Raw genomic sequence first — 17602 nt, 5'->3', positions numbered from 1 at the left:
AAGCGTAATTGTTACTATATATTGAGCATTATTGAAGAAAATGAATAAAAAACACACATTCTTGACTTCAGAAGGTTTATTTTCCAACATCTTTATGATAATGTAGTCATGTCCAACCTAGAAGAAAAGGTTTCAACACAACTGGAGTACATAATGAATAAAGAACAGAACAGTTACTGACTGATTGGGTGAGGGACAAGGAGACCATCCACAATCTAGTTACTGATTGGGTAAGAGACAAGGAGACCACCCACAATCTCGTTACTGATTGGGTGAGGGACAAGAAGGACACAATCTAATGACTTTAACAGTTAAAACATGCATGGTTAGAAACAGTGCCATATGAATGCAATAGAAACAGGTATAGAACAACCCAATGACTCTTCAGTATGGTGATGTCATACAGGGCAGCAATTAGGCTATTAGTCACGGCTACATCCAAAATGGCACCCTATTCCCAATAAAAACGCACTACTTTTGACCAGAGCCGTATGGGCCCTGGTCAAACGTAGTGTACTATATAACGAATAGGGTGCGGTTTAGAACGCAAAACATCTCATGGTCTACTGCAGGTCCGCCTAATTAGAGACCATTTACATTTTACTATACATTCTACATCCTACACGTTTAGAAACATCTCAGACTCTCTTTTTTTCTACTGCGTTATTGACTTGTTAATTGTTCACTGCTATGCTTTATCTTGGCCAGGTCGCAGTTGCAAATGAGAACTTGTTCTCAACTAGCCTACCTGGTTAAATAAAGGGGTTCTCAACTAGCCTACCTGGTTAAATAAAGGGGTTCTCAACTAAAACCTGGTTAAAAAAAGGGGTTCATCAACTAGCCTACCTGGTTAAATAAAGGGGTCTCTGAACTAGCCTACCTGGTTAAATAAAGGTGTTCTCAACTAGCCTACCTGGTTAAATAAAGGTGTTCTCAACTAGCCTACCTGGTTAAATAAATGTTCTCAACTAGCCTACCTGGGGAAATAAAGGTGGCAGTCTGTAGCCTACCTGGTTAAATAAAGGGGTTCTCAACTAGCCTACCTGGTTAAATGAAGGGGTTCTCAACTAGCCTACCTGGTTAAATAAAGGTGTTCTCAACTAGCCTACCTGGTTAAATAAAGGGGTTCTCAACTAGCCTACCTGGTTAAATAAAGGGGTTCTCAACTAGCCTACCTGGTTAAATAAAGGGGATTGGAGACTGGCCTGCCTGGTTAAATAAAGGGCTCAACTTTCCTGGTTAAATAAAGGCCTCAAGGTCTAGCCTACCTGGTTAAATGAAGGGGTTCTCACTAGAATGTTGGTTAAATAAAGGGGTTCCTCAACTGCAGGGCCTAGCCTGGTTAAATGAAAGGGGTTGCTCAACATTTTCCTAATGGTTAAATAAAGGGGCTCTGAACAAGCCTACCTGGTTAAATAAGGGTTCTCAACTAGCTGAAGACTACACCGCCAGATTCTTTCTCCTCTGGTCCATCTGCTACCTGGTTATTAAGAGGGTTCTCAACCAGCCTACCTGGTTAAATAAAGGGATGTTTCAACTAGCCTACCTGGTTAAATAAAGAGTGTTCTCAACAGCCTACCTGGTTAAATAAAGGTGTTCTGAACTAGACCTACCTGGTTAAATAAAGCTGTGTTCTCAGTCAGACCTGGTTAAATAAAGGAGACCTCAACTAGCCTACTAGCTGGTTAAATAAAGGACCAACTAGGCAGGTTAAATGGTGTTCTCAACTAGACTATGGATGGGGTTCTCTCACAGAGCCTACCTGGTTAGCAGGGCTGTTAACTGAAGGACCTATCTGGTTAGGCAGAGCTTGTTACTAGCCAGACATGGATGGAGGGGTTCTCAACTAGCCTACACTGGTTAAATAAAGGGGTTCTCAACTAGCCTACCTGGTTAATCATAACAGGTGTTTCAACTAGCCTACCTGGTTAAATGGAGGGGTTCTCTACTAGCCTACCTGGAAAATTAGAGACCATTTAAATAAAGGGGTTCTCAACTCCTACCTGGTTAGACAAGGGGTATCTCTACTCAGACTATGGTTAAATACCTTCTCTACTAGCCTCCACTGGTTAAATAAAGGGGTTCTCTTACTAGCCTACCTGGTTAAATAAAGGGGTTCTCAACTAGCCTGGTTAAATAAAGGAGTTCTCAACTAGCCTACCTGGTTAAATAAAGGTGTTCTCAACTAGCCTACCTGGTTAAATAAAGGGGTTCTCAACTAGCCTACCTGGTTAAATAAAGGTGTTCTCAACTAGCCTACCTGGTTAAATAAAGGGGTTCTCAACTAGCCTACCTGGTTAAATAAAGGTGAAATAAAAAAAAATATTTAAAAAAAATAAAAACATCTTGATTCTGGCACCTTTGAATTGATTGGGTCTCTGAACGAGAGTGGAATTTCTCCTCTTAGTTTAATTGCAGGGTTAAAGTAAACCTGTAAGTCCATGTCCAGGGCAACGTGGGGGAAAGTCTAGTGGCAGTCTGTGAGACCGGGTTCAACAGGCTGAAGAGGTTCCCTTGTGAGGACGCACAGCCACTAACTAACTGAAAATGTTGTTGATGATGGTAGGAGACAGACAGGCTCGGGCACAGCCAGAAGTGTGTGTGTGTGTATGTGTGTGGTTAAGGTGATTACTGGGATGCTTTTAAAACCAAAGGGCTCCCTTTCTGGAGAGGCCCACAGGTCTGCCTCTCTGTGTGGTTAATGAAGACGTCACAGAATGTTGGTTAGGCTACACACATTCCTACACTGACTGCAGGGCCAGCCCTGGATCCACACTGAATATTGCTCCATTTTCCAAATTCAAACTAAACTTAGCTCTGAAACAAGCAATATTTAGTGTGGATTCCAGGCTAGTTGACACGCAGAAAACCAGTAAGGTCTATTCAGAGGAGTTGAACCACTGACAGTTGGAGTCTAGTCTTGAGGATGATGTTTCACAGCTCAGTCAGACATGGATGGAGACCTCACAGAGCCTCCACTAGCAGGGCTGTTACTGAAGGACCAACCAGGAGGCAGAGCTGTGTTCTAGTCAGACATGGATGGAGACCTCACAGAGCCTCCACTAGCAGGGCTGTTACTGAAGGACCAATCAGGAGGCAGAGCTGTGTTCTAGTCAGACATGGATGGAGACCTCACAGAGCCTCCACTAGCAGGGCTGTTACTCAAGGACCAATCAGGAGACAGAGCTGTGTTCTAGTCAGACATGGATGGAGACCTCACAGAGCGTCCACTAGCAGGGCTGTTACTGAAGGACCAACCAGGAGACAGAGCTGTATTCTAGTCAGACATGGATGGAGACCTCACAGAGGTCCACTAGCAGGGCTGTTACTGAAGGACCAACCAGGAGACAGAGCTGTGTTCTAGTCAGACATGGATGGAGACCTCACGGATTCGTCCACTAGCAGGGCTGTTACTGAAGGAACATCTTGAGTCCAGAGCTCTCCTTGTCTTTACTCTCATGTTTGTGTTTGTGTTTATGTTTGTGCTTCTTCTTCTTCTTCTTCTTGTGCTCGTGGTGGTGGTGGACCTGGTGGTGGTCACCGCTGTGTTTAGGAAGACATGGACTCTTTGCTGTCCCCAGAAGGTCCACCTGGGCTGTGCTGGGAGAGGACGGCCAGGTCCACGGCTGGAGGTTCCTTACCTGAGGACCATGAGAGGAGACATTTAGAACGGATTTGAACATCTTGCATCTTTATGTAATATGAATCACTAGCCCCTTTAACTATGCCCCTTTGTTTACATACTCATCTCATATGTATATACTGTACTCTATATCATCTTCATCTTTTTGCCTTTCTAGGGAATCACTTTCACTTTAGCCACCCCTTTAACTATGCCACTTTGTTTACATACTGTCTCATATGTATTACTGGCTGGGTTTCATCTACTGCATCTTTATGTAATACATGAATCACTAGCCCCTTTAACTATGCCCCTTTGTTTACATACTCATCTCATATGTATATACTGTACTCTATATCATCTACTGCATCTTTATGTAATACATGTATCACTAGCCACTTTAACTATGCCCCTTTGTTTACATACTCATCTCATATGTATATACTGTACTCTATATCATCTACTGTATCTTTATGTAATACATGTATCACTAGCCACTTTAACTATGCCCCTTTGTTTACATACTCATCTCATATGTATATACTGTACTCTATATCATCTACTGCATCTTTATGTAATACATGTATCACTAGCCACTTTAACTATGCCACTTTGTTTACATACTCATCTCATATGTATATACTGTACTCTATATCATCTACTGTATGCTGCTCTGTACCATCACTCATTCATATATCCTTATGTACATGTTCCTTATCCCCTTACACTGTGTATAAGACAGTAGTTTAGGAATTGTTAGTTAGATTACTTGTCTGTTATTACTGCATTGTCGGAACTAGAAGCACAAGCATTTCGCTACACTCGCATTAACATCTGCTAACCATGTGTATGTGACAAATAAAATCTGATTTGATTTAGATTTGATTTGAATGCCAATCAGCTAGAAGTGCATGGTGTTCTTGAAAAAAGGACGAGATTGTCTGAAAGCAGAATGATAAGTGCAGGATGTTTGTCAGAGTGCTGACCTGGTGTGGATGGTCTCTCCAGGATGTTGAGGTGGTGGTGGATGAACGCCTGGCTGTCATGGGGACTCTCCATGTCAATCTCATCTTCCTCCACGGTGTTGAACTGAAACAACATCATCATCATCATCATCATCATCAGTCATAACCATCTGATCTTCCTCCACAGTGTTGAACTGAAACATCATCATCATCATCAGTCATAACCATCTGATCTTCCTCATGTTGAACTGAAACATCATCATCATCATCAGTCATAACCATCTGATCTTCCTCCACGGTGTTGAACTGAAACATCATCATCATCATCATCATCATCATCAGTCATAATAACCATCTGATCTGATCTTCCTCCACGGTGTTGAACTGAAACATCATCATCATCATCATCATCAGTCATAACCATCTGATCTGATCTTCCTCCACGGTGTTGAACTGAAACATCATCATCATCATCAGTCATAACCATCTGATCTGATCTTCCTCCACGGTGTTGAACTGAAACATCATCATCATCATCATCAGTCATAACCATCTGATCTCATCTTCCTCCACGGTGTTGAACTGAAACATCATCATCATCATCATCAGTCATAACCATCTGATCTGATCTTCCTCCACGGTGTTGAACTGAAACATCATCATCATCATCATCAGTCATAACCATCTGATCTTCCTCCACGGTGTTAAACTGAATCATCATCATTATTCAACACCCCCACAGTGATTGGCGTCAAGTCAAATACGATCAGCAATGGGACTGCGCCAGTTGTATTGTATCAGTTTAAAGAGCTAGATTAACCCAGACACACTGAGTCCACAGTGGCACTGCTTCAGTCCTCAGGGAAGCCTGAAATGGCTCACACACACTAACACGCACACACACACACTACACATGGACACACACACTAACACATGGACACACACACTAACACACACTAACACATGGACACACACACTAACACACACTAACACATGGACACACACACTAACACACACTAACACATGGACACACACACTAACACACACTAACACATGGACACACACACTAACACACACTAACACATGGACACACACACTAACACACACTAACACATGGACACACACACTAACACACACTAACACATGGACACACACACTAACACACACTAACACATGGACACACACACTAACACACACTAACACATGGACACGCACACACACACTAACACATGGACACACACACACACACACATGGACACACACTGGACACACACACTAACACATGGACACACACACTAACACATGGACACACACACTAACACATGGACACACACACTAACACATGGACACACACACTAACACATGGACACACATACTAACACACATTATTGGGTAAAGCCTGTAGTGAAAGCCCACAACAGTAAAAGCACCTCCCCAAGGCGCTCGAGATCCTTACTCTGATCTTGAATTTTTTACTGGTGTCCTCTTCCTGCAGGACCTGGCCTGGCTCTGGTGAGGACGAGCCCAGCGGGCCAACGACACTGTCCAACTTCCTCTTCAGACCCTGAGGGGGCGGGGCCACACCACTGGACATAGACACGCTGGACACTGTCTCCATGGTGATCAGGCCCTCATCCAGCTGGAGAGGGGAAGGGGAGAGAGAGAGAGAGGGAGGGAAGAGATAGAGGGGGAGAAAGGGAAATGAGTGTTAGAACAAAACTCAGATGAGGTTGACAGAAAAGATTTTAGGTGAAGATTTAATAAGACACAATAAGGCCCAAGTCCCGACTAAAATATCTGAATTATATTAAAAAGGTTAAATCGTTAGTATTTGTTGTTCTTGTTACACTGCTAGTGAAGCCCATGACAGGGATATGAACACCCATGGTGATGCCAGTCATCTCTGTGGTGTCTGGTCCCTGTTCAGGCTTGATAGTGGGGTTGAGCACGGCCTTCTTCTCCTTGAGGTTGAGTACCAGGCCCAGCTCGGGCAGGGGCAGGCAGGAGGGACGCGTCAGACCAAACAGAGTGTAGTACAGATTCACCGCGTCACACCGCAACCGCCAGTCATGAGACGTACCTGGGGGAACAGTGACATGACAGGGTCCAACCACATTCATCTTTACAGCTTCAACTTTACAGCTTCATTCAACTTTACAGCTTCAACTTTACAGCTTCATTTACAGCTTCAACTTTACAGCTTCAACTTTACAGCTTCATTCAACTTTACAGCTGGACAAAATTACACATTCAGAACAGCTTCATTCAACTTTACAGCTTCATCTCTACAGCTTCAACTTTACAGCTTCATTCACCATTAGTATGAATGGAATCAGCTTCAACTTTAATCAGCTGGACAAAAGTAATGTTCAGAATGGAATCACTGATAAAGTTTCCATTTGTATGAATGGAATCACTGATACCGTGTCAAGTTAAATCCATTGGTATGAATGGAATCACTGATACCAGGTGTTAAATCCATTAGTATGAATGGAATCACTGATACCGTGTCAAGTTAAATCCATTGGTATGAATGGAATCACTGATACCGTGTCAAGTTAAATCCATTGGTATGAATGGAATCACTGATACCGTGTCAAGTTAAATCCATTGGTATGAATGGAATCACTGATACCGTGTCAAGTTAAATCCATTGGTATGAATGGAATCACTGATACCGTGTCAAGTTAAATCCATTGGTATGAATGGAATCACTGATACCGTGTCAAGTTAAATCCATTGGTATGAATGGAATCACTGATACCGTGTCAAGTTAAATCCATTGGTATGAATGGAATCACAGACACCGTGTCAAGCTAAATCCATAAAAACACAGGAAGCGGTTTAGGAATAGGGTCTTTGTTTTAGAAAAGCTTTTGAGAAAACTAGAAATGCACATTGTGCATAAAACTACAGTAGTTTATTCAGTTTCCAGTCACAGTTAGTGTTATCATGTACTTTAACATCTGATAAAATAGAGATTAACTGGTTTAAATTTAACATAACAGATCCTTGCAAGACCTCGTCAGTTGTTTTCCGAGCCAGATGATAATAAGAGTGGTGTGAATGTAATCACTGACGTTATGGTGCTGGGAATAATAACACGACCGGCACATTATCAACAGTTTATTACGGCGAGTCATAAACTGGGTTGGCAACGAGAGCGACGGTCCACTGCCAACAGTCACAACCAACCACAGAAGTACATTCAAAACATATGAAATAGTTACGCTACAATAAACATAACAAGTGTCACGCCGCCTCAGATCACATCTACAACCCCCCCAGCAGTCCAGTAAAAATATCGACCTTGTTTGAAAAAAGGTGCTAATTCTTCCAAACGTTACGCAAGTCTTTCAAATAACAGATTTCTGTAGGGAGGAGGACCGTTTACAGCTCAAACTGGTTTGATGCAACAACACATAATAAGTCCATTGTCCAAACTGTCTGTCTGTCTCCCTCTTTCTGTCTGTCTGTCTGTCTCCCTCTTTCTGTCTGTCTGTCTGTCTGTCTGTCTCCCTCTTTCTGTCTGTCTGTCTGTCTGTCTGTCTGTCTGTCTGTCTTTCTGTCTGTCTGTCTGTCCATTGTCTGTCCAAACTGTCTCTTTCTGTCTGTGTCTCTCCCTCTTTCTGTCTGTCTGTCTGTCCCTCTTTCTGTCTGTCTGTCTGTCTGTCTGTCTCCCTCTTTCTGTCTGTCTGTCTGTCTCTCTCTTTCTGTCTGTCTGTCTCTCTGTCTCCCTCTTTCTGTCTGTCTGTGTCTGTCTGTCTGTCTGTCTGTCTGTCTCCCTCTTTCTGTCTGTCTGTCTGTCTGTCTCCCTCTTTCTGTCTGTCTGTCTGTCTGTCTCCTCTGTCTGTCTCTCCCTCTTTGTCTGTCTGTCTGTCTGTCTCCCTCTTTCTGTCTGTCTGTCTGTCTCCCTCTTTCTGTCTGTCTGTGAATGTCTGTCTGTCTCTTTCCTGTCTTTCTGTCTGTCTGTCTGTCTGTCTCCTGCCTCTTTCTGTCTGTGTCTGTCTGTCTCCTTTCTGTTCTGTCTGTCTGTCTGTCTGTCTCTCCCTCTTTTTGTCTGTCTGTCTGCCTCCCTCTTTCTGTCTGCCTCCCTCTTTCTGTCTGCCTCCCTCTTTCTGTCTGTCTCCCTCTTTCTGTCTGTCTGTCTCCCTCTTTCTGTCTGCCTGTCTCCCTCTCTGTCTGTCTGCCTGTCTGCCTCTTTCTCTGTCTGCCTGTCTCCCTCTTTCTGTCTGCCTGTCTCCCTCTTTCTGTCTGTCTGTGTCTGTCTGTCTCCCTCTTTCTGTCTGTCTGTCTGTCTCTCTCTGTCTGTCTGTCTGTCTGTCTGTCTGTCTGTCTGTCTGTCTCCCTCTTTCTGTCTGCTCCCTCTTTCTGTCTGCCTTTCTGTCTGCCTCCCTCTTTGTCTGCCTGCCTCCCTCTTTGTCTGCCTGCCTCCCTCTTTGTCTGCCTGTCTCCCTCTTTCTGTGTCTGTCTGTCTGTCTGTCTGTCTCAGACAGCACCCGTCAGCTCTGCGTTTCCAGGCCCCCTCTGACAGACCGTGTTTGAGCAGGTTAGTGTTCTCCGAGGCTCTCTCAGCTGTGTTTGACCTCATTGTAACTGGAGCCCGTGCATGGAGCCCACCCCCAAAACTCCCCAAAACACGGTCTACATCCCAAAACACACCCCATTCCCTATATAGTGCACTACACAGAGGCCTGGTCATAAGTAGCACACTGTATATTTGGAGATTGGATGCCATTTGGGACACAGCCCTATTGAGGCCCGTCCCAGCAGGTCCCTGTATCCCTCAAGACATGGACAAACCTACGAACACGATAAAACGTGATCCCTTCTCTTCCCTGGAAGAGAAACAGATGTTTTACGACTGTTAAAGAGAAAACGTCTCTCTCTTTGAAAAGACATTTCACAACGTTTTGGCACCTTTTGAAACTAGGTTTATATGAGCCTGCTGGGGGATGTCTGTGTAATGTGACGCTGAACATTTGCTTATAGTTTGTTATTGTAGTGTAATAATGGGTCAGAGACAGACAGTTGAAGTTAGGACCTGGAACATAATGTAATACTGGGACGTCCAGAAGTATTGGGACAGTGACACGTATTCTGGTTTTAGCGCTGTATTCCAGCACTTTGAAACGATACAATGACTACGAGACTATGAGGTTAAAGTGCAAACATCGAATTCGACAGTTGTGCAACTCTTACCATCACAAACATTGATAAATGACTGTTGGGGTTAGCTGATTACACACATGGATTTGATTTGTGGGCTGTAACTCAGTCTCTGGCTGGATATCACTCCAGGTTGGGGGTTTGACTAGCCAGGCCTGAGTGGATATCACACCAGCCCCAGGTGGGGGTTTGACTAGCCAGGCCTGAGTGGATATCACACCAGCCCCAGGTGGGGGTTTGACTAGCCAGGCCTGAGTGGATATCACACCAGCCCCAGGTGGGGGTTGACTAGCCAGGCCTGAGTGGATATCACACCAGCCCCAGGTGGGGGTTTGACTAGCCAGGCCTGAGTGGATATCACACCAGCCCCAGGTGGGGGTTGACTAGCCAGGCCTGAGTGGATATCACACCAGCCCCAGGTGGGGGGTTGACTAGCCAGGCCTGAGTGGATATCACACCAGCCCCAGGTGGGGGTTGACTAGCCAGGCCTGAGAGGATATCACACCAGCCCCAGGTGGGGGGTTGACTAGCCAGGCCTGAGTGGATATCACACCAGCCCCAGGTGGGGGTTTGACTAGCCAGGCCTGAGTGGATATCACACCAGCCCCAGGTGGGGGGTTGACTAGCCAGGCCTGAGTGGATATCACTCCAGCCCCAGGTGGGGGTTTGACTAGCCAGGCCTGAGAGGATATCACACCAGCCCAGGTGGGGGTTTGACTAGCCAGGCCTGAGTGGATATCACACCAGCCCCAGGTGGGGGTTTGACTAGCCAGGCCTGAGAGGATATCACACCAGCCCCAGGTGGGGGTTTGACTCGCCAGGCCTGAGAGGATATCACACCAGCCCCAGGTGGGGGTTTGACTAGCCAGGCCTGAGAGGATATCACACCAGCCCCAGGTGGGGGTTGACTAGCCAGGCCTGAGAGGATATCACACCACCCCCAGGTGGGGGGTTGACTAGCCAGGCCTGGTGGTCTCTGTCTGTACTGCGTCTCATCCGGTTTGATTAGTTATGTCTGATCTTAAATGGCACCCTATTTGCTACATAGTACACTACTTTTAGTCCAGAGCCCTACGTAGAAGATGTATATGGGCTCCGGTCAAACGTAGTGCACTACATAGGGAATAGGATGCCATTTAAGACGCACTAAGGTCTCACCTGAGTTCATGAGTTTCCACAGCTGGTCGACCAGAGCCTCGTTGCAGAGTGGAGACTCGGCTGCTTTGGTGAAGGGAGGGTTTTTACCCAGCATGCTTAGGATCTTGTGTCTGAATGAACATAGAGAAAGTGGAGGTTAACATCCGGTTACTTCACAGCCACAGACCATCACATAACACCTTTCCTGGTACAGACCATCACATAACACCTTTCCTGGAACAGACCATCACATAACACCTTTCCTGGGACAGACCATCACATAACACCTTTCCTGGAACAGACCATCACATAACACCTTTCCTGGGACAGACCATCACATAACACCTTTCCTGGAACAGACCATCACATAACACCTTTCCTGGAACAGACCATCACATAACACCTTTCCTGGAACAGACCATCACATAACACCTTTCCTGGAACAGACCATCACATAACACCTTTCCTGGAACAGACCATCACATAACACCTTTCCTGGGACAGACCATCACATAACACCTTTCCTGGGACAGACCATCACATAACACCTTTCCTGGGACAGACCATCACATAACACCTTTCCTGGGACAGACCATCACATAACACCTTTCCTGGGACAGACCATCACATAACACCTTTCCTGGGACAGACCATCACATAACACCTTTCCTGGGACAGACCATCACATAACACCTTTCCTGGGCCAGACCATCCATCACACAGACCATAACACCTTTCCTGGGACAGACCATCACATAACACCTTTCCTGGGACAGACCATCACATAACACCTTTCCTGGGACAAACCATCACATAACACCTTTCCTGGGACAGACCATCACATAACACCTTTCCTGGGACAGACCATCACATAACACCTTTCCTGGGACAAACCATCACATAACACCTTTCCTGGGACAGACCATCCATCACATAACACCTTTCCTGGGACAGACCATCCATCACATAACACCTTTCCTGGGACAGACCATCACATAAAACCTTTCCTGGGACAGACCATCACATAACACCTTTCCTGGGACAGACCATCACATAACACCTTTCCTGGGACAGACCATCACATAACACCTTTCCTGGGACAGACCATCACATAACACCTTTCCTGGGACAGACCATCACATAACACCTTTCCTGGGACAGACCATCACATAAAACCTTTCCTGGGACAGACCATCACATAACACCTTTCCTGGGACAGACCATCACATAACACCTTTCCTGGGACAGACCATCACATAACACCTTTCCTGGGACAGACCATCACATAACACCTTTCCTGGGACAGACCATCACACCTTTCCTGGGACAGACCATAACACCTTTCCTGGGACAGACCATCCATCACACAGACCATAACACCTTTCCTGGGACAGACCATCACATAACACCTTTCCTGGGACAGACCATCACATAACACCTTTCCTGGGACAGACCATCACATACCTTTCCTGGGACACCTTTTCCTGGGACAGACCATCACATAACACCTTTCCTGGGACAGACCATCACATAACACCTTTCCTGGGACAGACCATCACATAACACCTTTCCTGGGACAGACCATCACATAACACCTTTCCTGGGACAGACCATCACATAACACCTTTCCTGGGCCAGACCATCATCACATAACACCTTTCCTGGGACAGACCATCACATAACACCTTTCCTGGGACAGACCATCACATAACACCTTTCCTGGGACAGACCATCACATAACACCTTTCCTGGGACAGACCATCACATAACACCTTTCCTGGGACAGACCATCACATAACACCTTTCCTGGGACAGACCATCACATAACACCTTTCCTGGGACAGACCATCACATAACACCTTTCCTGGGACAGACCATCACATAACACCTTTCCTGGGACAGACCATCACATAACACCTTTCCTGGGACAGACCATCACATAACACCTTTCCTGGGACAGACCATCCATAACACCTTTCCTGGGACAGACCATCAACACCTTTCCTGGGACAGACCATCACATAACACCTTTCCTGGGACAGACCATCCATCACATAACACCTTTCCTGGGACAGACCATCACATAACACCTTTCCTGGGACAGACCATCACATAACACCTTTCCTGGGACAGACCATCACATAACACCTTTCCTGGGACAGACCATCACATAACACCTTTCCTGGGACAGACCATCACATAACACCTTTCCTGGGACAGACCATCACATAACACCTTTCCTGGGACAGACCATCACACCTTTCCTGGGACAACACCTTTCCTGGGACAGACCATCACATAACACCTTTCCTGGGACAGACCATCACATAACACCTTTCCTGGGACAGACCATCACATAACACCTTTCCTGGGACAGACCATCAACACCTTTCCTGGGACAGACCATCACATAACACCTTTCCTGGGACAGACCATCACATAACACCTTTCACAGACCAACACCTTTCCTGGGACAGACCATCACATAACACCTTTCCTGGGACAGACCATCACATAACACCTTTCCTGGGACAGACCATCACATAACACCTTTCCTGGGACAGACCATCACATAACACCTTTCCTGGGACAGACCATCACATAACACCTTTCCTGGGACAGACCATCACATAACACCTTTCCTGGGACAGACCATCACATAACACCTTTCCTGGGACAGACCATCACATAACACCTTTCCTGGGACAGACCATCACATAACACCTTTCCTGGGACAGACCATCACATAACACCTTTCCTGGGACAGACCATCACATAACACCTTTCCTGGGACAGACCATCACATAACACCCTGGGACAGACCATTTCCTGGGACAGACCATCACATAACACCTTTCCTGGGACAGACCATCACATAACACCTTTCCTGGGACAGACCATCACATAACACCTTTCCTGGAACAGACCATCACATAACACCTTTCCTGGGACAGACCATCACATAACACCTTTCCTGGGACAGACCATCACATAACACCTTTCCTGGGACAGACCATCACATAACACCTTTCCTGGGACAGACCATCACATAACACCTTTCCTGGTACAGACCATCACATAACACCTTTCCTGGGACAGACCATCACATAACACCTTTCCTGGGACATGGCAAATATCCGCTAATAAGGGAAACCGGATGATTCAGGATGAATATATTTAGATTCAAACCGCTGAGCAGGAAGTATCATCAATACATTTCCTCAGACTGTGGGTCTAAATGAGTTAATCAGTTGATGAATTCACTGTTACAGTCCTTGTTTTTACGCAGCACTAAATAAACTACCCCGTTGTCTTGCTGCCTTAAGACAAAATGTCCCCATATCCTGAAGCCAGATAAAGATGCATCATGATGTATTTATGTATGACCCAACAGACAAACCTGACACACACACAGTACCTGATGTAGTGAGCCGGGTCATTCTGGACCATGTTGAGCAGCCACTGCAGTTCCACGGAGCTCCTGTCAACTAGCAATAGACAGCATGTTAAAACACACACACACACACCTCTGTCCTGACAGCCAGGAAGGGCTGTGAGATTTATTAATTATGTGTATAATCAGCAGGGATTGTGTGGGAGTCAGAGCGTGTTGGAAAGGGATACTCTCTAGGGTAGGAGTCAGTGTGATGTTACTACTATAACAAGAAGGGATACTCTCTAGGTAGGAGTCAGTGTGATGTTACTACTATAACAAGAAGGGATACTCTCTAGGTAGGAGTCAGTGTGATGTTACTACTATAACAAGAAGGGATACTCTCTAGGTAGGAGTCAGTGTGATGTTACTACTATAACAAGAAGGGATACTCTCTAGGTAGGAGTCAGTGTGATGTTACTATAACTATATAACTCTCTAGGTAGGAGTCAGTGTGATGTTACAACTATAACAAGAAGGGATACTCTCTAGGTAGGAGTCAGTGTGATGTTACAACTATAACAAGAAGGGATACTCTCTGGGTAGGAGTCAGTGTGATGTTACTACTATAACAAGAAGGGATACTCTCTAGGTAGGAGTCAGTGTGATGTTACAACTATAACAAGAAGGGATACTCTCTGGTAGGAGTCAGTGTGATGTTACTACTATAACAAGAAGGGATACTCTCTAGGTAGGAGTCAGTGTGATGTTACTACTATAACAAGAAGGGATACTCTCTAGGTAGGAGTCAGTGTGATGTTACAACTATAACAAGAAGGGATACTCTCTAGGTAGGAGTCAGTGTGATGTTACTACTATAACAAGAAGGGATACTCTCTAGGTAGGAGTCAGTGTGATGTTACTACTATAACAAGAAGGGATAGAGTCAGTGTGATGTTACTAACAAGAAGGATACTCTCTAGGGTAGGAGTCAGTGTGATGTTACAACTATAACAAGAAGGGATACTCTCTAGGTAGGAGTCAGTGTGATGTTACAACTATAACAAGAAGGGATACTCTCTAGGTAGGAGTCAGTGTGATGTTACTACTATAACAAGAAGGGATACTCTCTAGGTAGGAGTCAGTGTGATGTTACTACTATAACAAGAAGGGATACTCTCTAGGTAGGAGTCAGTGTGATGTTACAACTATAACAAGAAGGGATACTCTCTAGGTAGGAGTCAGTGTGATGTTACTACTATAACAAGAAGGGATACTCTCTAGGTAGGAGTCAGTGTGATGTTACTACTATAACAAGAAGGGATACTCTCTAGGTAGGAGTCAGTGTGATGTTACTACTATAACAAGAAGGGATACTCTCTAGGTAGGAGTCAGTGTGATGTTACTACTATAACAAGAAGGGATACTCTCTAGGTAGGAGTCAGTGTGATGTTACAACTATAACAAGAAGGGATACTCTCTAGGTAGGAGTCAGTGTGATGTTACAACTATAACAAGAAGGGATACTCTCTAGGTAGGAGTCAGTGTGATGTTACAACTATAACAAGAAGGGATACTCTCTAGGTAGGAGTCAGTGTGATGTTACTACTATAACAAGAAGGGATACTCTCTAGGTAGGAGTCAGTGTGTTGTTACTACTATAACAAGAAGGGATACTCTCTAGGTAGGAGTCAGTGTGATGTTACTACTATAACAAGAAGGGATACTCTCTAGGTAGGAGTCAGTGTGATGTTACTACTATAACAAGAAGGGATACTCTCTAGGTAGGAGTCAGTGTGATGTTACAACTATAACAAGAAGGGATACTCTCTAGGTAGGAGTCAGTGTGATGTTACAACTATAACAAGAAGGGATACTCTCTAGGTAGGAGTCAGTGTGATGTTACTACTATAACAACTCTCTGGAAGGTGATACTCTCTGGGTAGGAGTCAGTGTGATGTTACTACTATAACAAGAAGGGATACTCTCTAGGTAGGAGTCAGTGTGATGTTACTACTATAACAAGAAGGATACTCTCTGGTAGGAGTCAGTGTGATGTTACTACTATAACAAGAAGGGATACTCTCTAGGTAGGAGTCAGTGTGATGTTACTACTATAACAAGAAGGGATACTCTCTAGGTAGGAGTGTGATGTTACAGTGTGATGTGTATGTTACACTATAACAAGAAGGGATACTCTCTATAGGAGTCAGTGTGATGTTACTACTATAACAAGAAGGGATACTCTCTAGGTAGGAGTCAGTGTGATGTTACAGCACTATAACAAGAAGGGATACTCAAGAAGGGATACTCTCTAGGTAGGAGTCAGTGTGATGTTACTACTATAACAAGAAGGGATACTCTCTTAGAGTCAGTGTGATGTTACTACTATAACAAGAAGGGATACTCTCTAGGTAGGAGTCACTATAACAAGAAGGGATACTATCTAGGTAGGAGTCAGTGTGATGTTACTACTATAACAAGAAGGGATACTCTCTAGGTAGGAGTCAGTGTGATGTTACTACTATAACAAGAAGGGATACTCTCTAGGTAGGAGTCAGTGTGATGTTACTACTATAACAAGAAGGGATACTCTCTAGGTAGGAGTCAGTGTGATGTTACTACTATAACAAGAAGGGATACTCTCTAGGTAGGAGTCAGTGTGATGTTACTACTATAACAAGAAGGGATACTCTCTAGGTAGGAGTCAGTGTGATGTTACTACTATAACAAGAAGGGATACTCTCTGGGTAGGAGTCAGTGTGATGTTACTACTATACGATCTGATATACCACGGCTGTCAGCCAATCAGCATTCAGGGCTGGAACCACACAGTTTATAATGAGGTTTATAGCAGGGAGTGTGTGTGTATGCTTCTACACCTGCATTGCTTGCCGTTTGAGGTTTTAGGTTGTGTTACTGTACAGCACTTTGAGATATCAGCTGATGTACGAAGGGCTATATAAATACATTTGATTTGATTTGTGTGTGTGTGCATGTTGCTTCTACAGGTGAGATGCTGTCTCTCTAGCTAGTAGCTACAGCCCACAGAGTGAAACAGACGGATGACTGAGAAAGGTGCCATTCAGTCTGGATGGAGGGATATTTAGGGTCAAGATGTTCAACCCCACAGATTAAAACAGACTGACTGGTGAGTCTGGATGGATATTTAGGATCAAGATGTTCACCCCACAGATTAAAACAGACTGACTGGTGATGGATGGATATTTAGGGTCAAGATGTTCACCCCACAGATTAAAACAGACTGACTGGTGATGGATGGATATTTAGGGTCAAGATGTTCAACCCCAGAGATTAAAACAGACTGACTAGTGA

The 17602-nt window shown here is 44.8% G+C and overlaps 1 protein-coding gene and 3 long non-coding RNA genes across 11 annotated transcripts in view; 2 read left to right on the top strand and 2 right to left on the bottom strand.

The window, feature by feature from the left end:
* Positions 1–62: 62 nt before the first annotated feature.
* LOC127920220 (uncharacterized) lies at positions 63–3385 on the bottom strand. 5 transcript variants are annotated; one of them, XR_008105403.1, is made up of 4 exons: positions 2195–3385; positions 1077–1175; positions 1011–1043; positions 63–781 (listed from the first exon to the last, which is right to left on the bottom strand). It is a non-coding gene; the product is annotated as an uncharacterized LOC127920220 (long non-coding RNA). The 5 variants fall into 5 exon arrangements; XR_008105406.1 differs by having other exon boundaries at positions 1110–1175; XR_008105404.1 differs by lacking the exon at positions 1011–1043.
* Positions 2156–2342, top strand: LOC127920222 (uncharacterized). Its single transcript, XR_008105411.1, has 2 exons — positions 2156–2241; positions 2275–2342. It is a non-coding gene; the product is annotated as an uncharacterized LOC127920222 (long non-coding RNA).
* Positions 3386–3512: 127 nt separating the features above from the next.
* taf2 (TAF2 RNA polymerase II, TATA box binding protein (TBP)-associated factor) overlaps positions 3513–17602 on the bottom strand; it is a 52594-nt gene continuing 38504 nt past the window's right edge. The window contains exons 22-27 of the mRNA XM_052504033.1: positions 14312–14381; positions 10915–11024; positions 6435–6667; positions 6044–6226; positions 4609–4711; positions 3513–3641 (exon numbers count right to left, since the gene is read on the bottom strand). Coding sequence (XP_052359993.1) covers positions 3550–3641; positions 4609–4711; positions 6044–6226; positions 6435–6667; positions 10915–11024; positions 14312–14381 — 791 coding nt within the window. The 3' untranslated portion in view covers positions 3513–3549. The remainder of the gene's footprint in view (positions 3642–4608; positions 4712–6043; positions 6227–6434; positions 6668–10914; positions 11025–14311; positions 14382–17602) is intronic.
* Positions 9080–10652, top strand: LOC127920221 (uncharacterized). Of its 4 annotated transcripts, none has more exons than XR_008105408.1 (4): positions 9080–9888; positions 9932–10033; positions 10081–10223; positions 10271–10652. It is a non-coding gene; the product is annotated as an uncharacterized LOC127920221 (long non-coding RNA). The 4 variants fall into 4 exon arrangements; XR_008105409.1 differs by having other exon boundaries at positions 9080–10033; positions 10081–10128; positions 10176–10223; XR_008105410.1 differs by having other exon boundaries at positions 9080–10033; positions 10081–10128; positions 10319–10652.

The sequence above is a fragment of the Oncorhynchus keta genome, unplaced genomic scaffold, assembly GCF_023373465.1.
Source record: "Oncorhynchus keta strain PuntledgeMale-10-30-2019 unplaced genomic scaffold, Oket_V2 Un_contig_18645_pilon_pilon, whole genome shotgun sequence".
NCBI classification, from domain to species: Eukaryota; Metazoa; Chordata; class Actinopteri; order Salmoniformes; family Salmonidae; genus Oncorhynchus; species Oncorhynchus keta.
Note: the sequence above shows the minus strand (reverse complement) of the source record. Positions and strands in the feature narration are given on the sequence as shown.